The 20,515-nt window shown below is 57.5% G+C and overlaps 1 protein-coding gene across 6 annotated transcripts in view; it reads right to left on the bottom strand.

Moving 5' to 3' along the window:
* Positions 1-2,413: 2,413 nt before the first annotated feature.
* The window catches only part of SH3BP4 (SH3 domain binding protein 4), an 85,720-nt gene continuing 67,618 nt past the window's right edge, over positions 2,414-20,515 (bottom strand). For 5 of the 6 annotated variants that reach the window (XM_060624258.3, XM_060624257.3, XM_060624259.3 and 2 more), the window contains exons 3-5: positions 14,319-16,675; positions 5,267-5,455; positions 2,414-4,466 (exon numbers count right to left, since the gene is read on the bottom strand). In XM_060624258.3, coding sequence (XP_060480241.1) covers positions 4,242-4,466; positions 5,267-5,455; positions 14,319-16,675 — 2,771 coding nt within the window. In that variant the 3' untranslated portion in view covers positions 2,414-4,241. Of the gene's footprint in view, positions 4,467-5,266; positions 5,456-11,125; positions 11,873-14,318; positions 16,676-20,515 lie in introns of those variants that run through there. The other variant, XM_060624256.3, reaches the window with a different exon arrangement.

Raw genomic sequence — 20,515 nt, forward strand, 5'->3', positions numbered from 1 at the left:
TCGAGATTCCCTTCTCCTCCGTTCGGTGGAATCAGCTCAGAGAAGCAAAAGCTTTAGAAATACTATTCTGGCTAATCTCGGGGCGCCTGGGTGGCTCAGCTGGTCACGTGTCCGACTCTTGGTTTTGGCTCAGGTCATGACCTTGCGGTTCGTGGGATTGAGCCCCACATCGGGCTCTGTGCTGTCAGCGGAGAGCCTGCTTGGGATTCTCTCTCCCTCTCTCTCTCTCTCTCTCTGCTCTTCCTCTGCTCGTGTGCACTCACTCTTTCTCTTTCCCTCTCTCTCTCAAAATAAATAAACTTAGAATAAAAGGAAGACTTAAAATCTCTATTAATATATTGGGGGCTGGGGGGAGGGACAGAGAGAGAATCCCAAGCAGGCTCCACGCTGCCAGTACAGACCCCAAGGCAAGGCTTGATCCCCCGAACTGGGAGATCATGACCTGAGCTGAAATTGAGAGTCGGATGCTTAACCGACTCAGCCACCCAGGTGCCCCAGAAGACTTTTGTTTATATGTCAAGTGTAGCTCAATAAAGCCAAAGTTTGTCAAAAAAGAAAAATTTGGGCTAAGTGCAAATACGTTACATACTGAAGGTTTTCACACACACGCTCCGGCAGAGGTCCGAGAGGGGTGGACCCCCAGCCCCCTTCCCAGAACGCAGCCGTCAACGGGAACCCCTCACTCCCGGGCACCTGCTTCCCAGGCAGTGGCCGTGAACCGTCGGGGTTCTCGCTGCTCCTGGTGCGGCGGGAGGGCACGGCTGGGGTGGACGGGGCTCTCGCTGGCCCCCGCTCATCCTGTTTGCCGCCCGCCCCCTCCCCGCCCCCGGCCAACCTCCTCGTCTTTGAAACCAAGGTCACCACGAAGGTTAAACAGCACACCTTTCACAGACCACAGGTGCGCAGCAAAGGCTAGACACTTGGCAGGACAATTTTTCCCCTAAATTCAGGTTACTTGACGGTTTCAGATGAAGCCATCTCAACCTATTTTAGACAATACTGAATTTTATTACAGCATAAATCGTGGGGCCAAACTGACAGTGTTTCCCTCGTGCCCAGAAATGAACTAGTAGGAAAACTAATTGTTTTTGGGGTACACTCGAGTTCCACCCCCGCCACGTTTCCCCCTTTGAACACCCAAAACTAAGCTGAGTCCGATGCCCCCGTTGCTGGGCCGAATACGTTCACACGGGTCGTAAACCCAGTACAAAGGCCGTTCTAGGCCCTCCGAGAGCCAAGCGATCCTCGTTCGGGATGCGTTTCTATTGCGGAGGTATGGTCAGTTCCCTCCCGCGATACGTTTATGGCACCAGGCTCTGGGGATTCAGCGACGAGTTTAGACACTGGATGCCCTTAAGGAGCTCAGTGTGGCTCCTTGTAGAAAGGAGAGGTGTGCCAGCTTGGGGAAACAGCTCAAAGGCAGGGAGTTGTGGGTGTAGGCGATGGTCGAGGGAGCTCAGCCGGGGACAAGCGCGTGGGAGGCACAGCCAAGGGTGAGGGTGAGCCCGGAGTTGACCGTATGGCGGGAAGCAGGAGGGGAGAGCGGGCCGTGGACCAGATGGGAGGGTGCCAAGTAGTAAGTAGTAAGGGGAGCAGAAGGACAGAAGGCAAAGGTTGTGGTCCGGTCAGGACAGTAGCAATGGTTGGGAGATCGCAGGGTGCTGGGATCTGGTGACCCCTGGTGGGAAGGTCCCAGGACCAAGCCTGGGCTTGGCTGCTGCACCAGGTGGCACAGAGGTGGGGGCTCGGTGATCACAAGCGATTTGACATGGGCCCCATGTGACATGACGGCGTGGCGGTCAAGCGAGGACCAAGGCGGGAATTTATCATGGACAAAATGGTCTTCTTCTTGGGAAATTAGAATGTTTTTCAACCAAATTCTTTTCCTGAATATTTGGTTCTCAAAAACACCTGCAAATACCCTCACTTCATATGCAAATTACTATTATTACAAGCGTTGAAATTAACATCAGTAAAGAAATGGAAGTTTTAACTGAACTTCTTGGACCGGCCTGGAGAATATTCAGTAAGAATATAAAAGTAATGTGCTAAGCCAACTGTCACACTGTCATCCAGGGGTGGCTCTTGAAGGAGGGAGCCATTATTCTATGCACAGATAAAACACTAGGTTTTATTGTTTTTTAAAAGTCTGGTGGGGTAGGGGTGCCTGGGTGGCTCAGTCGGTTAAGTGTCCGACTTCAGCTCAGGTCGTGAACTTGCGGTTCGTGGGTTCGAGCCCCGCGTCGGGCTCTGTGCTGTGCTGACAGCTCGGAGCCTGGAGCCCGCTTCGGATTCTGTGTCTCCCTCTCTCTGCCCCTCCCCTGCTCTCTCTCTCTCTCTCTCAAAAATGCATAAACATTAGACAAAATTTAAAGTCTGGATGGGTACAGAAACACACACGCACACTAATAGGTTAAAATATGCAAATAAAATTTACTGCAACTTTTGTAGAATTCAATTTGTGCTACAGACATGTTGCATAGGAAACTACTTCAAGCCCCTGAGGAAAAATATCCACGGTTTAAGGTGCATCTGGGTTTGTCTCTTCTTTGGGGAGAAGGTGAGAGACAATCTCTGGGAAGAGTGAGGGTGGACAGGGGAAGCAGAATTTAAGGTTATTTCGTGTGATCATTGGGGAACTGCGGGTCCTGCTTCTTGCAGCATAAAAAACGTAGTTTTTCTAGGTGCTTCTCTTTTTTTTTTTCCTAGCCAGTTGGTCTTCAGTATCTGGGTCGATAGGTACATAAGAATGTTTCAGCCCGATAGGGATCGTAGGCTGATTACACCCAGTGATCAACATGACGTGTTTCAAAACAGCAGATTCAGAGAACGAGGTCCAGGAACCCCAGACCGCCCAGCGCGGGTGCTGACCCACTCCCAGGAACCGTTTCTCTCCGTGTGCCACATAATTCCAATTCTTCAGTCCTGCCCCTTCCTCCCTTCTGAGCTGGGTGCAACCACGGTGCGATCAGGGGCCCGACACCGCTTGCCCGCACACGGCCACGCCGATCTACAACCGTCAAGGCGGGCAGCATTCTGCCTCCGGTTCCAGGGGGGGCACGTTTTCATTTGTAGAAAACATACATCCTGCTCGGATAATCTCTAATTGTACAAAAAAAAAAAAAAGGTGTCCCTTACGCTGTGTTTTCCTGGGGGACATGGGTGCACCGGGAAGGGAGCGGGGTTCACGTCACATGGAACGGAGCGGAGTTTGGCCAGTGACGGCAGGCACGTCTGCACACACACGAGCACAGGGGTCCCTCGTGGTGAAGTCTCTCCCACGGAGCAGAGAGGCCTGGAGCCCTGCCGGAAGCCGTCCCCTGCCCCCAGGGTAATGGCATCTGAGAGCTGCAGGGACCACCGCATTGCACGTGGCACCATTCTCTTGAGCGACCGACCGCACGCAGGTGGGGGCCACAGCGAACGCCAGCTCCCAGCGGCCTGTCATCTCGAGGGCACCTGCTGGCTCGTGTAGGATTTTCCTTTGCCCACTGAGGCTCACAGAAGGGTCACAAGCGCTCCCGCTGATCGTTTACTGTGACACGGGGCAAAGGTACAGAAGAGAAAAAAGTTCAGAGGGGACAGCAGGGCCCAGGACGTTCCCAGAAAGGACGGGCAAGAGCTAGACTCAGCTACCGAAAAACCACATTTCCTATTGGGTTCACCCTTTTCACAAGGACAGAGCAAAAGAGGTCCAACACTTGAGCAAGCGTCTCTCCGTGCTAAGTGTTCAAATGCAAAGTGAGGCTGGGAATCGCCTTTAAATACATATATACATCCGTAACATAATTTAAAAAGGTCTCTCTAGAACATAAAAACCTCAACAGCATCCGCCCCTATGAAGGTGTTTTGTTTTGTTTTGTTTTTAAACTTTTCTGGTCCATTAAAAAAATTAGATACCACCTGTCTCATAGGCCTCCCCCCCGTACTAAAAAAAAAAAAAAAAAAAAAAAAATGATTTTAAATTTAAATTTATACCTAACAAATAGAAAGCTGTTTTGGTTGGCGACGACCTGTGGTAGAAATTCCCTTCAGCACCCCCTCTCCCCCCTCAACGGAGGAGGACGGCGGAGCATTGTCTGTGCTTGGTCCTCGGGCGCGGGTCCAGCCGAGGGGGACCCCGGGTGTGTCCGAGCAGCCGGCCCCTCCCGCCTCCCCCCAGGTGACTGCACAGGCATCTGGGACAGACGGGGGGCGGCAGGTGCATGCCCCAGAGCAGCAGCGGACGGGAGGGAACCCGCTCAAATGACAAAGTCGTCGTGGTCCACGGGACTGAAGGCCGCTGCCCTCAGGATGTCCAAGGAGTTCACCAGGATCAGAGTCCCCGTGAGGTGTTTCCAGCGCTTGGTGATGGGGTTTTTCATTTTGTCCAGGCCTAGGTGCAGCTCCTGGATGACGTCCCGGTAGCTGTCCCCGATCTGGTGGCTCCACGTCAGTAAAAAGTCATAGGCGGGTTTCCACATGGCCTGGGTGGCGGAGTCCAAAATAAAAGGAGGGAGGGAGAAGAAAGGATTAGGGGACAGCAAAGAGATTGGATCCTATTGATTCGATCCTGTTCCCCGCAGCTCCTGGGCTCAGTACTTAGGCTTTTCTTTTGAGAGTGAGAAGCCCGGGGAAGCAGGGGGGACAGCCTCTGCCTGGGACCAGCACACTGAGGGAGGAACGTGTTTCGTGCGAGAGCCGGTTAAGTGGCAAATCGCGTCTGGGCCAACAGGAAGGATTTCTCTCCTTACAACCCCTGTGGCGTTTTCCGTGTGGGCCATTTCTTTAGAAACTCGCTGCGTTAATAAAGGACGCCCTTATTCTTGGGGACTTCCTGCTTCCCGGGTCTCCTGGGCCTGACCCATCTTTCCGGAAGCTTAAAGCGAACAAGGGAGGACACAAAGGACCTGTGAGCAGGAACCCCACCGGCTGTGGCCGAAGTTACACAACATACCGGGTACCCATCCAACACAGACCCGGACGGAGCCCGACCACAAGCGGCCACAAAGGGCTCCGTTCACACGGGAGGTCAAGTTTCTCAGTCCGACGGAAGGTAATTTAAGATCAGGATCTGCAGGGGCGGGCATTTCTGCTCAGGCCGCTCTGACTTCCCTCCTCTGGGCACAGCGGCCCTGCCACGGTCAGAACCAACTGTCCCGGGAGGGATGGGGCCTGCCCCACGCAGGGAGAGCCTGCCACGTGCTTTCCCGCATTGACTCGCTTATCCCCACGAACGCACTGTCGGGTGATGTCGCCGTGACTGTGTGTCACGGCCCACGCTCACCTCGCTGTCCACGACCCCGTTCCTGTCCCGGTGGGGAGACTCGTAGGCGTCCATCTGTTGCTTGGACACCTTGGCGAGCTTCTCGGCCAGCTCCCTCCAGCGCTGGGCCACCTCCACCGCCGTGGTCAGGAGCACAAAGTCCTGGATGAGTCTGACCACCAGGCCCTGGCAGTCCATTTTCAGTAAGGCCTGAGGACAAAGGAGCAGAGCACCGGGCAGGTCAGAAGGCTGGCTCTGGTCTCAGGCAGAGCTCCACGCGGAGGCGGTGCACTCTTTTCCCCCGAAAAGTTTTAAGCCTAGTAAGTGCCCCCCGAACCCCAGCGTGGCTGCGGCACGGGACGGAGCGAGAGCAATGGCTTGCGGGGTGGCCTGGGCTTGACTGTGCTCTCCCATCAAGTTCAGGCGCAGCCGGAACCTCACAATGACCGCGTTTCGACACGGCGGCTTTGCAGACGTGAATTAGTTAAAACCAGGTCACGGAAGACGAGGGCCGCCCCTCAGCCAGTGACCGGTTGTCTCTATCAGGAGAGACATGTCCACGTCGGAAGGACAGAGGCAGAGACAGGGGAGAGGCGGCCACAGGCAGCGAGCGCCAAGGATTGCTGTCAGAGCAACCAGAGGCAGCCCCTCCCTCGCAGCTCCCGGAGGACCCAGGCCCGCGAACACCTCCAGCGCTGGGAGAGAATAAGCTTTTGTTGTCCCGGGCCACCCGGTCTGTGGCACTTTGTCTCAGGAGCCCCGGGATGCTGACTCCCGGCGGGAGGGCAGGTGAGCGCTGCTGGCCCCGTTTCTGCACCCTCGGGACGGCTGGAGAGGGCGATGCTTCGGGGAGACAGAACACACGCCCGGGGCTTAGGGGACCGGACCTAGAGCCGGGCTGACGTTAGGTGCCGCGGGCCTCGGCCGGATGCAGAGCTCCGCAGGCAAAGGGCTCAGATTGGGGCCCGCAGCTCACCCGGACATCTGGGCTCTCGGGTTTGGGGGGCAAAGTGAAGGCCTCGTGTGGAGGAAAAGGAGAACGGGGAGGCCGGAGGCTGAACCCAAGGAAGCACCATCAGAATACTTTCTGGAACCGACAGGACTGCTCCCTTGCCTAAGCTGCAGGAACTTCCTAGTGTGTTTTCAGGACAGGAGTCCGGAGGGACTCAGGAGGGCAAGGAATGCCCGCCACCCTGGGCGGGAAGGAGGCAATGCGACAGAGGCGGGCCCTGGACCAGCTGGTGGCCACCCGGGACTTGCTTCCCCATCTAGGAAAGGGGCGGGATCAGGCCGGCTTCCAACACGGTGTGTTCTGTGCGACCCCGGGCTGGGGTCTTAAAGAAAATCACATCAGCCGGCGCAAACCAGCAGGCCCGCGCGTCTGCACACGGGGAGATGCAGAAGTCCTGCCACCCACGTTTCGTGACGGCTGCTGGGTGCACGCGGGCCTGGCACCATCCACGCGGCCTCTGCCGCCCAGCACCCTCTCGGACTACACCCCGACAGTGGGAAAAGTGGGAGCACCCTGGAGATGGTTCCTCAGGCGAGCATGGGGGTGGGGAAGCTAGAGGCAGAAAGTCACCTGGTGTTTGTCTTGTCCCTCCATGCTCCATGCCAGCCCCTGCGGTTGACAATTCCAGACTCCGAAGAGCACGTTAAGAACAACAAAGGAAGCAGCCCCTTCCCGACTGAGCCGAACACGTGGCTCGTTCGAGAACTCTGTCCGTATTTTGTGAGGATGGCGGGTGGCCTTGGATGAGTGCGGCTACGGTCTGCCGGGTCGCTAACTTTAAAGGGCGCAGCTAGGGGCGCCTGGGGGGCTCAGTCGGTTGAGCGTCCGACTTCAGCTCAGGTCATGATCTCGCGGCCGGTGAGTTCGAGCCCCGCGTCGGGCTCTGTGCTGACGGCTCGGAGCCTGAAGCCTGCTTCGGATTCTGTGTCTCCCTCTCTCTCTGCCCTTTCCCTGCTCACACTCTGTCTCTCTCTCTCTCTCTCTCTCTCTGTCTCCCCAAAATAAGTAAACATTAAAAAAATTTTAAAAATAAACAACAAAAAAATAAAGGGCGCAGCTAATCGAGACAGAGAACCCTCATCTACATTTCACATTTGTGTTGGGGGAGTTTAACAGTACGGACGATTAGTGACTTTTTTTTTGGCAATTTCCTGAATGCTTTAGCTGGATGCCCCAGCAGGTCAAGCTCTGCAATTTTTTTTTTAAAGTTTATTTATTTATTTTGAGAGAGAGAGAGAGAGAACGTGAGCGTTGGAGGGGCAGAGAGAGAGGGAGAGACAGAATCATAATCAGGCTCCGCACTGACGTGGGGCTCGAACTCACAGACTGCGAGAGCATGACCTGAACCAAAACCGAGAGTCGGACAGTCAGCTGACTGAGTCACCCAGGCGCCCCAAGCTCTGCAACTGAAAACAGGGGTGACGGGTCAATCTGGTGCTGTCCTGGGTCCCAAGGCTGGCAACTAGCTGCACCTGTGGTTAGCCAGAAGGCAGCTTGAGGATCCCGTGGTCCTTTTCCAGTTTGTTTTGTTTCGCAGTAGGCCACTACTACTGAGACTTACTGTGAGCCAGGCATGGGCTCATCCGCTCCTCAGAACCCCCGTGAAGCAGGGGCTGAGCTCACCCCATTTTGCAGATGAAGCCGAGAGAGTGACGGAGAGGCCGCCACACCGACTGAGCGTCAGAGCCAGACCCGCCTTTCTGTCCTCTGCTCCGATCCAGACACCCGGAGACGCCAGGCGGCTTGTCCGGGGTCCCACCGCTCGGGGTGACAGAGATGGAGGCAGGGTCACATTTCGTGGCGCTCAGGCCAACGAACGGCCTCCGCGGTTCTGCGGACACTTGCTACTCGACGTCAGGAACGGAACCCGATAAAACACGGGTCTGGATTGCGCTTCATTTCAACTACTTATGTATTTCAGCAAATGGGCTATTCACAGAGCTGTACGGTCGGCCCCCCAGTGTCCCCACTCAGCTTCCACTCACACAAAGCAAGCGTGTGTCTGTGCACTCACTCAGCCGCCCGGCTCTGGAGGCGACCTCATTTTCCAGGTAACAGAACGTGTCAGAGTCGCGCCTCTGTCCCCAGGGGCGCTGGGCAAGGGCGGGGGCTCCATCCCGTGGAGTGCGGGGAGCACAGGGACGGAGGTGCCTTCCTTTCTCAACTTCAGCTCCGGTGACACAACTTTGATCGAGCCACACCGGCTTCAAGCGTCACAAAACTGCCACACCACCACCAAGGGGCAGTTTAGACACTTTTTTAAGGGCACATTTTGGGTGCCACCAGAGCTGGGTAGTAGAGAGCTTCACCATAGGAGGCTCTGACACCTTTCCCTGTAGCTTCCTCCTCAATTTTCACACACACACACACACACACACATGCACACACACACACACACACACACGTCATCCCAGAAAACCCCATTCAAAACGATGCTGATTCCGGCTGCAATCTCAGAGCGAACTCGAATTTCAGCCAGGTGGCCAAACCTGGTGGACAGAGGGCCACACGTGGCTCCGCGGGCCACGCGGTCTCTGCCACAGCCACCCGAATCCACCGGCGTGGAGGGAAAGCAGCAGAAACGTGTGGGAACCGCCGGGCACAGCTCGGTCCAGCGCGACTTCCTTCACAGGAGCCGGTCTGCCAAGCGCTGTTTGGGGAGACACTCTTAGGAACACATAATGAGGTGGCATTTTGGTTTTGCTGTACGTGAATCCCGCGCGTGCTTCTCTTCCCGAGATGTGCAAACACCAGAAGGGCCGCGCTCCCCCATGAGTGGCGGGCAGGGGAGCCCCTGCTTTGGGGGCGCTGGAGCCCCGGGAACCTGCCTAAATGCACACTGGTTCGCTACCTGCCTCCTGTCTGGGGCGATAAGGAGGCTTTTCTGCCGAGTCGCAGAGAATCGCCATCCCATCCAGCCCCCGTCTGCCCCCACCTCGCGATTTTCCCCGTGACTTCCATCAGCGTCCAAGGCTCTGGGGGGTTTATCCCACCCCACCTCACTCCTGGAAACAGCCGCCCCTCCCTCGATTTGTGTCCTAGAGTAAGTTTCTCTTCTCAGAGAACCTTCTCCAAAGAGCCCGCACCCGGACTCAAACGACCCCAGCCATAGCTGCCACCAGTGACCCCCGGCCACCCTGACGGCTCCAGCAACGAGCTCTGAGCGCTGGCCTCGGTCCCTCCAGGGAGGCCTGCCCCTGTCCCCGACGGCCCTTCCCTCCCCGCCATGAGGACAGACCCTGTGTCTTGTTTGCGAGGGATTCCCGGACACGAGACGTGACTTCTCCTATCGGAAGCATGTCGCGGAACGAAAACCTCGGGGTTCCGTGTGCCACCCTCCAAGCACACACTCGGCCCCCCAGATCTACTCAGGGCCACCGCGTGAGCCAAGCCCTCTCCTTCAGTGTCGTCACAGTTCCTGGTACAAACACACTCAGATACGTGTTTTGCACAAAGTGGACCAGAAGCAGCGGTAGAGAACCTCAACGTGCCGACGGCAAAGAGCCGGCCGTGGTTTGTCCCCCCAGAGGGCAAGAATCCCGACACGGAGCCCAAGGTCGATGAAAGTGAGGAGGGGTACGCACCGTGCGGTCAGCCACCACGGTAACAGCACCTGCCACTCACAGCTGTGCCCTGCCCCCCCCCCCCCCCCCAGTGACGCTCGCGACATCGCCGACGGATGGCTCCTCGAGCTCAGGAAGGGCCCACGGCTTAGTGTCCTGGAACATCTGTGGATAGGTGTGCAGAGCCCCTGGGACATCGCAGTGTGGACAGGCGTGCAGAGCCCCTGGGACATCTCAGTGTGGACAGGCGTGCAGAGCCACACGGACAAGGAGGCACCAGCACCCGGCCCTTCCACAGACCCGGGAAGCAGCAGGCATGCGCCCAGGGCTGCCCGCACGCTCTCCACGGGGCATCGCAGAGGAGGGGACAGCCCCTCGGCCAACCCCACGGAATTTATAAACAGCCGCAGCGTCTACGCCCCAAACCGCTCAAAGAGGTTGACGACGGGCAATGGGGCCGGGGACCCCTCCGCCTTCTGCTTCTGTCCTTCACGCATGTAAAATTTCGGTGCAGAAAAGAAACACAGGCTGTGTTTACAGACAAACAAAAATCAGTGAGGACTATTTTCATTCAGGAAAAAAACAACACCCCCCGCGCTCTGAAGGTTGACACTGATGTGCAGGAAGACAGAGCCTGTCACCAACGATGCAGTGAGAGAGTGACCGCAGGCCCTGGGACCCACCAGCCACACGACGCCTACCCGCCAGAGGAGGAGGGAGAGCGCGGCAGACCAGCAACCACAGGCCCGGCTGCGGGGCGCACCCTGGGGCTGTGGACAGCCAGGTGTGAAAACCAGACAGAGGGGGCGTGGCCCGGGGAATCCGTGTCAGAATTACTCATTTGTTTCCTTCACACAAATCTACCCGGAGAGGAGTACGAAAATTAGGTCCCCCACCCCCAGGCGTCCTGATCATCGGAAGGAAGGACACTCAGGGTTGGGGCTCTCCACTGACCGCTGCCTCTGGGTGGCTCGGAGACTGGGAGACGTGGCGAGGAGCAGGGACCCACCTGGAATCCAAAGTCCAGGGACACATCTGGATCCAGCCTGACTCCCCTTCTCCTCCCCTAAAACACGTAACCCCCCCCCCCCCAATGCCTACAGAATAAAGCACAAGCATTATCTGGTACAGGGGGCTCCACACCCCACATACCGCCATCCTCTATCACCCCAGCCTCTGATCGGACCCCATCTACGTATGCCCTCGCGCACCCCGGTCCTTGCCCGCGCGGTACCCCCAACCTGACAGCCCCTCCCTCATCAGGTGGGCTTCCGTGCTTCCTGCCCGTATCAGGATCCACCCTGCCCCGCCGGGGGGCCCTTCTCTTCGGGGCTCGAGACAAGTAAGTCCTGCGCTGTGACTCTTCACTCCGTGCCTTCTTCAAGTCAAAGACCCGTGTTCTTGGGCAGCCCAGCACCCAGCATCGCCCCTAAGCCCACAGGAGGCGGCAAAGACACGCTTCGTGAATATCGAGTACCAACGCTCTGTGGCGGCCCTTTCATTCTGGGCCCCGGGGGCTCTGTCCACCCGGCCTACCCTCCTCGGTCAGTGCCAGTCACGCCCCTTCCCGACAGCAGCCCGGCAGTGCCCCTCACCACCACGTTCAATAAGGTCCGGGGTGGGCCGTCGACGGGCTGGCCATCCTCTGTCACGGGCCGTCCCGGCTTCTCCTGCAGAGCTCGGTGAGCCGGGGACAGACGGGGCATTCTCTGACGGTGGTCACGCACCGTGTGGGTGAGAAAGGGCAGACGGAGGCAGGCGCACCAAGGAGCCCACGTGGTTGTGCAAGACGGCCCTCGGAGGAGCTGATATCGAAAACCCGCACCGAAGCAACAGCAAGGACACGGAATCAAAGAAGCGGGGCCGGGGCGCGGGCTGGCCGCGTGGGCGGCACCCCTTCAGGTCCTCAGCCCGGGCCGAGGTCTGCTCTCATTCACTCGTGCATCTCCTCAAGTAGCGGACTGTGTCCCGGGGGCCAGGGTCCTTTCTCTCGTGGCGTTTATATCCGATGCGGACAATCAGAAGAAACCGGAACACGAGTAAACGAGGCCACTGTGGGTGGGAGAAAGCCCAGTGAAGCCCAGGGTCTGGGGCGACGAAGTACAGTGACCCCGGGCCCCGGGTCGCTTCGTGGGAAAGGTCTGCCAGCATGGCCTCCGGGCTGGTTCCCCAGGGACGTGACAGCCTTCCACCTGACGTTGAGGGCAGAGCTCCAGGCCTGAGGCAGGGCCCGGACCCCACTCGACGGTGGGCAGGACGGAACCGCCCGGTTCTCATTTCGTTCCGGGCTCCTTCCCATCTCCCCGCAAACCTACCGTCTCAAACCTCCCCTCTTTCCAATTCGTTTACTCAGTTTCCAGACCACGGACGCATAACCGAACAGAAAACCATCTTCAGAATGCAAGGGGGTGGGACACGACTCGGTGGCCGGGGTGGGTTGTGGTGGCCGTGCCGGAGCCGGCCGGAGGGCCGGCTCACCCGAGGCCGAGACTGCAGAATACCACTGCTCAGTGGTGCGAGCGGCGGGAGAAAGGAATCCCGGTTTTCAGGACTCCTCTGCGTGCTGGGACAAAGCAGCCTGGGGTTTCTGGAGGTTTCGCCCACGTTCAGATCTGCCCACTCCCAAGATGGTGACGGATTCAGCCCAGGGCCCGGGCGAGGGAAACCCCGCAAGCCTCCGAGCAGACCTTGCTGTGCCAGCCTTCCCACCCAGGGGCGCAAGAGACCCCCCCATGGCTCCCACAAACGAGCCCAGGGACGTCCCCCCGAAAACCTGTGCTGTCAGAGAAGTCCCCCAAGCGGGGCAGAAAGAGCTTCGCTTAAGTCTGAAAAGGCCTGACATGAAGGACCGGGATGAACAAGCCGCCTCCTCGGTCTTTATTTTTCCACAGCTGGGAAGGGCCGCTCTCCACCTCCGCCCACTCGGGGGGAGTGTTTTCTTAGGCGGCCATGAAGGAACAATCAACTCTGTTCATGTGCCATGAGAGCGCCCGATTCTAGAACCCGCGGCGAATCCCAGCTTGAGGCCCCGCGAGAGAGGGACACGCGCCCCTGCCCGGTGCTCGAGGTCCGTGGAGGGGAGAGGGCCTCGAGGGCTCGACGCAGCTCCGGGGAGGATTCCAGGCCGGGCCAGCGAGGGGGCAGATGCCCTGAAGGGAGAGGTGTCCCACTGCTGTGACGGCCATGCCCAGGGCCCACGTGCCGTCCCCCTGCTGCCTCGGGCCCTCCCCAGCCACGACCATCCCTCGTCCTCCCCGCGGAAGCTGCCACCACCAGCGCCCCCAGCCTCCGGGCTGCCAAGATCGACACCTTCGGTTCCCGTCCCTTCTTCTGGACGAGGTTTGGCTCTCACTGTGTGGCACGCGCCTGGCATTTTACATTCCTGGGGGCGTCGTCAGGCTGCAACGCCCGCTCCCCGCCGCGGTGGCTGTGCCCCGCGGACTGGGTATCTCGGGCTCCCGAGAGCCGTGAGCGCCGCGGACGGACCTCGGCACACACACCCGGCTCGGCCGTTCCCAGAGGCGCTCACACAGCATGGCAGGTGCCGGGTCGGGCGGCAGAAATCCTAGGGCCGCCGAGACTCACTTCGTACACAAGTCGGGAGGCGAGAAGGCTGTGTGGAGCCTGACGGAGCAAGGAAGGAACACCAAGGGGCTTCCAGTGGAAAATCACAAGGGTTTCCAGAGGAACAGCCCCGGGGATGTGTCCTACTGGGAAGATGGGGTGGCGGGGGGGGAGGTGAACGAAGCAGGCTCTCCCCATCGAGAGGACGTCCCCCACGGAAACGAGGCGGACGCCAAGAGGAGGGCGTTATCGAGTTCCTCCAAGTCAGCTTCTCCAAGACAGGCCACCGGGAGCAGATGAACTGTTGAGAGCGGGTGGGGAACCCGGGCCGGGGAGGCCGTGTTCGCTCAGCAGTCCAGCGAATGCTTTCTCCCTCACCCGGCGGCCAGGGTGTATCCTATAGTGTGACACCAACCCCCGCCCCCCGCTTCTCAGATCGCAGTTCCCAGAGGCCCTCCTCAATCCCTACTCTCACACACACACACACACACACACACACACACACACACACAGGAGGCAGAGGAAGACGCTTCGATCAAGTTAGACTTCGGGGCGGCACAGATCCTGCGGGGAACCTGATGAAACCTGCACCTTCTCCCAAGAGATCGGAGCAGAGGGGGCTGGAGCGCGAGCCTCCCTGCGCCCCCACGCCCACCGGGCACCCGGGAGACCCGCCTGAGGCCTCCAAGGGGCTCGCAAGCCCAGCGGGAAGCCGCCTGAACGGGGCTCTCCACGCTGGACCCTGAGCCGTCTGGGGGTCCCTACCCAAACGCCCATCTCCAGGTGCGCGTGGTGTATTTCGGGGAGCGGAGGTGAGCCCAGATGCCGGTCCAGCGATTCACCGAACCCACGCCCGAGTGTGCGGGGCGGGGGCGGGGGGGAAAGGCGGCAAGACTGGACTTGGCCCCCCCTCCAGCCCCTGCCGGGCACTTACCATCACGAGCTCCTTCTGGAAGGACTTTCGCTCTTTGTTCTCCGTGTTGTTACAATCCTCCTTGAGCTTTTCCAGAACGGACGCCACCCGCTCGGGCTCACTGTCCAGCTCGGCCCGGCAGAAGAAGGTGAGCGGCAGGTTGCCGTAGCCCAGGGCATCGGCGAAGGAGCGCCAGCTGCTGACGTTCTCCATGAGCAAGGTCCTGACCGAGGCGTAGATGTAGGTGAGGAACTTACAGGGTCGCAGGATCTGCTCTAGCAGCACCGAGGTGCTCAGCTCGGGCCCCGAGAGGAGGCTCGGCCGGGCCCTGCCCACCACCAGCACGTTCTTGGCGTGCACGAGGCCGACCTTGCCCTGGTGGTAGCCGATGTACCACTCCTTGGTCCACAGCTGCCCCTTCAGCCGGATCTTCTCCTCGCTGAGCAGCGCGACGCTGTCCCCCTTCTTGTACTCCAGCAGGTAGTGGTTCTTGCTTTGCCGCACCACGGTCTTGAGCAACTTGCCGAACTTGAGGCTGGACACCGGGCGGTCCTGAAAGGTCGGGTATTTGGCGGTGGCAGCAAACGGGGACAGGATGATCTTCCCGACCTCGTTCTTCTTGAGAAACCGCCTTTGCCCGGAGGGCTTGATGGCACTTTTGGGGGGTGGCTGGGGAGTCTGCACGCAAAACTGCGTCAGGATGGCCTCCTGGTCGCCCTTCACCTGAACCCGCAGGGTGAAGTCGGACAGCTCGCCGGGGTTCTGGCAGGTGATGGGGAAGATGAGGCGGCTCACCTTGCCCAGCTTCATCTGGAACCCCCTCACCACCTTGGCCTGCTCGCTGGCCTTGACCTCGTAGTTGGTCATGTTGGAAAACATGCAGACGTGGAGATCCTGGGGCCTGGACAAGACGAACTGGTGCTTACCCCAGAGCTGCAGGGCCACGGGGGCAGGGCTGGGGGCCTGGCGGGTGACCTCGCTGACCAGCAGCGTCTTCGGGGCACAGTCGTGCCCAAAAATGGTCACCACGGTCTTGAAGGATGGGTGAATGTGTTTGGGCCCGTAGAGGCCCACGGTGATCTTTTTGTGGATGAAGTCCCACACCGTGGAAGGGTAGAGAATGTTGGGGCCGTGGGCCACAACGGCCAGGTACATACAGGGCTCCAGGTTGTCCAGCTGCACCTGGACCGTGTCCCCATAGCTGTAGGTGAGTGGGATGGGGACATAGGGCCCCTCCTTCAAGTCGCTCCTCAGGCACTGGAGACCCACCGTGCTTTTGCTAAAGATGTCGTTTTTCACCTCGGCCGACACTTTCATCTCCACGATGATGAAGGTTTTCACCTCCAGGGTGCTCACCTTCACCTCCAGCACCGGGCTGACGCTGCTGCACCTGTCGCTGTTGAGCTCCAACGGGGGGTCCAGCAGGGCTTTCATGGAGATCTGCTGTGTCTCCCCTGGGGCCACGTGGCCCTCGGGCACGTGGATGCTGATGCCGCTGTCGGGCAGCTGCACGGCGCCCCCGGAGCTGTCCAGCTTGCACGCGATGCTCGTCTCCACCGCCTGGGTCTGGCCCCACCCGGGGCTCTGGCCCAGCAGGTCCAGATCGTGGCAAGACCGGGCCAGCTTCCGGTGGCTCAGCCAGGCGGCGCGGAAGTCCTCCCGGCTCTGGAACTGCTCCGGGGCCGGGGATTTCAGGCCCGTGAAGAAGCCCGAGGAGTCGGGGGCGTCGGACTTGGCCTGGAGGACGGAGAGCTCCGACAGGCTGTAGGAGCGCTTGCTTCTGAAGAAGGGGTTGTCCCGCTTGCCCGGCGCCTCGGCCTGGAGGCGGCCTGCGGCCGGCAGCTCGTCAAAGATGTTGCCGACGCTGTTGGTGGTCGCGGAGCTGGATTCGGTGAACGAAGACGTGCCCGTATCAAAAAGGAGCAAATCCACGGTGCTTCTGGGGGTCAGCTCGTCCAAGCTGGGCATCGCCGGCGCGTTCCCGTTCAGAAACGGGTTTGTCTGGGCCCCGTTCCAGAAGGGGTTATTGCTGTAGGTCTTGCTCGGTCCCTTGTCCTCTGTCCATTCCCCGAGCAGGTCTAGCTCCTTGGCCACCTCGTCTGGGCTGTCTGGAAGATGGTCGATCACCCCGCTGTCGCTCAGGGTGGAGTCCCGGTAGTTCAAGGGCTGCACGTAGGAGGACGGGATGTAGCCCATCTCCGTGGTGCTGTGGGCGTACCACCACTCCCCGCCGGACGCATCCAGGACGTAGAGGTGGTCGCCCTTGGAGAACTTGAGGGTGGTGAAGTTGGCTGGGTGGTAGTCCTTGATTGCGATCACTTCCTTTGCATTCCCGAACGGTGTGGGATTGTCTACGAGCAAGGCACTGGGGGAAGGCACTGCATAAAACACAAAGAAACAGGGGGTGAGGGCGAGGCCCACGGGCGCCGCGGAGCACTGGCCGGAACCAGGGAGGAGGGAGAGCGCTCTGGGTGACAGGCGGCTGTGCCAGAAGGAAGTCCCAGGGAACTCCGCTGTGCTCCCGAGGGCCGGCACTGCTGTCCCAGCCCACTGGGCAGGAGGGCTCATATTCCCCCGTTTCCCCGGGATCGCTTTTGAAACGCCATGTTATTTTTAAACCTTTTTTAAGCTCTAAAGATTTTATTTTTAAGTCACCTCTGCACCCAACGTGGGGCTCGAACTCACAACCCCAAGATCAAGAGTCGCAGGCTCCACCGACTGGGCCAGCCGGGCGCCCCCGATGCCATCGGATTTTGGCCAGAGTTTTCCTTATGTAACTGACTTACCCGGAGCTGCCACTGGGTCGAGAGAGAAGCTGAAAGTGACTGGCTTAAAACCTGTCACATTCTGAGTGGGGTGACCCACGGCCTGTAGCCAGGGACGGGACACGAAGAGCCTGGAATAGGATCTGAGTTCGTGAGCTGGTCCCACGCTCTGCCTTGAACGCAGAACACGGGAATGGGGGGAAGGTTCCCTGACAAGCAGACCCGTCTCTTACGTTTCCAAGCTGAACCCACTCTTCATCAAAATAAGACTTTGGAAGGGCGCCTGGGTGGCTCAGTTGGTTAAGCGTCTGACTTCGGCTCGGGTCATGATCTCATGCTTCGTGGGTTCGAGCCCCGTGTCGGGCTCTGGGCTGACAGCATGGAGCCTGCTTGGGATTCTGTCTCTCTGCCTCCTCCCTGCTCATGCTCTCTCTCGCTCTCTCTCTCTCTCTTAAGATAAATACACTTAAAAAAATAAAGTAAAACTTTTGAGGCCGGTGCCTTCCAGCCTCCTTTAAATGATCATTCAAAATGACAGCTTGGAAAGGGGCTCTCCCGCATGTCTTGAAAATGAAAGGTTTATGTCCACTGTCATTCATGTCATCTCCCGAGCAAGTGTTTAAGTCTGAAAAACCCCCAACTCGTTCAACAGCGACTCGAGCTAATTTCGGGTTCACGGCATTCAACTATGTGTGCTCCCGATGGAGGCAGCAGTGGGAACCACGAAAGTCAGCTCAACAAGGGGTGTGTGTTTTGAAAAATATCGGACGATGAAATACCTGTCTTCTCTCCCACCCATACGTGACAAAGCACATCCAGAGGAGGAGGACAGCGCCTTGTGAAAGAAAAGACAGCCCCCACCCCAGCTGTGCCTTGTTTCACAGGGTTTAGGGATATTCTGGCTTCCTGTAAAAAACGTTAAGGACCGTATTTTTAGTGGAACCTACACCCACATCTTCTCTAATATACGATTGAGTCAAGATGCATTCTATTCTACCAAACTGGCCCTCCAAAAAAACAGCGTCTGCCAGTTTCCCTTCCCTTTGAAAAGAAATAATGGAACTGGAATTGTATTTCCTTAGCAAAGTCTGGGGAAATAAAGCCGGAAGTTTCTGTTTGTTTCCACGAACCAAGTTAGAGAGAGAAGCTTGGTAGAAAGCTCATCTGGGCGGTGAAGGCCGTCGCCTCCCGCCCTCCATGTGGGGCGGTGGGGAGAATCTGGCTCTGGGTTCACTGGGCACGGGCTTCCGTCCAGACCTCAGGAGCCCGAGATACTCTCTCAACGGGCTCTGGTGGAGATAACGTTCTGATGATGTGCTTAGCATAATGATGCCTAAGGACACACAGACTGTTATGTTAAAGGAGACATCGCCGCCACCCCTCCTAATTTTATTTTCTCCGTAGCACTTATCATTAACCAATATACTACGAATATTTTAGTGGGGGGGGGGGGGTGCTGCATCGCCCTATTGGGGTGGGAGCCCTCTTAGGGTGTCTTGCTCACAGTGGTATTCCCTGGAAGGCAGCCTGCCACATAGCAGGTGTTCGGCAAATATTCGTGGAATGAATGCTCCTCCGGTATGCACACACCAGAGAGGCCATAGTCATGTTCTGGGGTCAAGGTGTCGGCCAAAGGCAAAGCCAGAGTTCTCCGTGGCTGTGCCCTGCTATAAAATCACCCCAAGGAGAAATCACTTCACAGTGAAGGGAGGGGAGTGAATAAACACATTCAAGTAAAAGAGAAGGACCCCGAGGGAGAGGTGGGGAGACAGGGCACGGGTCAGGCTGGGGTCGGGGGACAACAGCAGACCTCTCTTGCTTTGTTTTCCAGCCACCGTCTCCTGCAGTAGAAACCACTGTGTGTTTCCTTGACACGTCTAATGCAAATGTCACATAAAAATTAAAACCAAATGAAAATTAGAGCGCGTGCCAGCTATTAAAATCTTGTTAGAGTCCCTCAGAAGTTATATCCCTATTATGTTCCCCAGAACAATTCCCTTAGAGTGATATTTTTAAAATTAAAAACCAAAGCTATTAAGCAGGCTTTGTATATAGCCTAAGAGAACGTATCAATGCAAATTATCACTTTGGTTTCAGCAGACTGAAGAATAAAAATGGTTTCACTTAAAATTCCAAGCACTCCCCTTAGCAGAGAAGCAGTAACATATTTCACTCAAGGATCAGGCTCATCCAATGGGAAATGGAGATCCTTCCGTGGAAATGGACTGTGGTATGAGCTCCTGCCAGACGGGTCCCTCCATCAGTCAACTGTCACAGAGCACCCGGGGACACCTGGTGGGGCGTCTATCCAATCAAACGCAGGAGAATCCCTATCGAATCCCATCTTAATGAATTCTGGGGAGCGCTGCTCAGATTCACAGCTATCCTTGATTTCCATACAAAAAAAAAAAAAAATCCCTGCGTGTCGGGAAGTTCAGTGCACTGAATAATACATTTCTTACCCCTCCGCCTCGGTTCTTATACGGGCAGAACATTTATCAGGGAGCAGAGGACTTCACAGAGAACACTTTGGCTGGAATACATTCCCACCTGTCTACCGTGGGGACGCAGGGGAGGCCACCCGCTGCCCTTGGGAAATGGGTTTGGGGCTCCCCCCCAGCGGACCAGCCCCAGGTCACATCCCAGGATGTCTCCTTTATCTTTTTCCCACAATCGGGGGGTTTAGGACCCTGACGCCTCTCAGATCATTATAATTTTTAAAAATTCAGCTCTCTCATTTCGAGAACCCGGCCCGAACCCAATTTATGCTCACGTTTTCCAACTTTAACCATGATCAGCTAGGCTATAAAGTAAGAAAACAATGCCCATTACTGGGCTATGAAAAATAAATGGTTCCATTATTTATAAAACTACCTGGTAACTCTGTTACTGTTATTAATAAAATCTCATGACTCCTTTCGCCAGTATGTTTGTTGGAGGAACATTTAAAGCAGTGCTCAAGGCTCCCAGCATAAAGCAGAGACAGGAAGCAACTGAGGATACAGTGAAGGGAGAAGGGATTAGGAAGAGACAAATGGGGGACATACGGTTGTTAGGACATCAGGGAAGAGGGCCACAGTGTGACCCAGGAGACAGCAGTTTGGTTCAAGAACTATTCACTTAGCACTGACTTTGTGCCAAGTTAAAGATACAAGGGTAAAGGTCCTCTCCCACTGCTCAGCTTGTATTCTGGACGGCCCAGTGGGTAACCTCAACACGTTGTGGTAAACGCTGTAGGGAAGGCGCCTAACGATGGATGATGAGGATGTAACCCATGACACCAGTAAGCACCTAGTAAGGTCAAGGTGGACTTCTAGGAAGAAAATGACCCATCCATCTCACTGACCCAGCTGTAAGTGTCTGTGAGAGGAACCCAGAGGCTCAGGGTGATTGACCCTGGGGCCACCTCTAAACCAGGGGTCAGCGAACAACGGCCCCTTTGCTGTTTTTGTA

The sequence above is a fragment of the Panthera onca genome, chromosome C1, assembly GCF_046562875.1.
Source record: "Panthera onca isolate mPanOnc1 chromosome C1, mPanOnc1 haplotype 2, whole genome shotgun sequence".
Lineage (NCBI taxonomy): Eukaryota > Metazoa > Chordata > Mammalia > Carnivora > Felidae > Panthera > Panthera onca.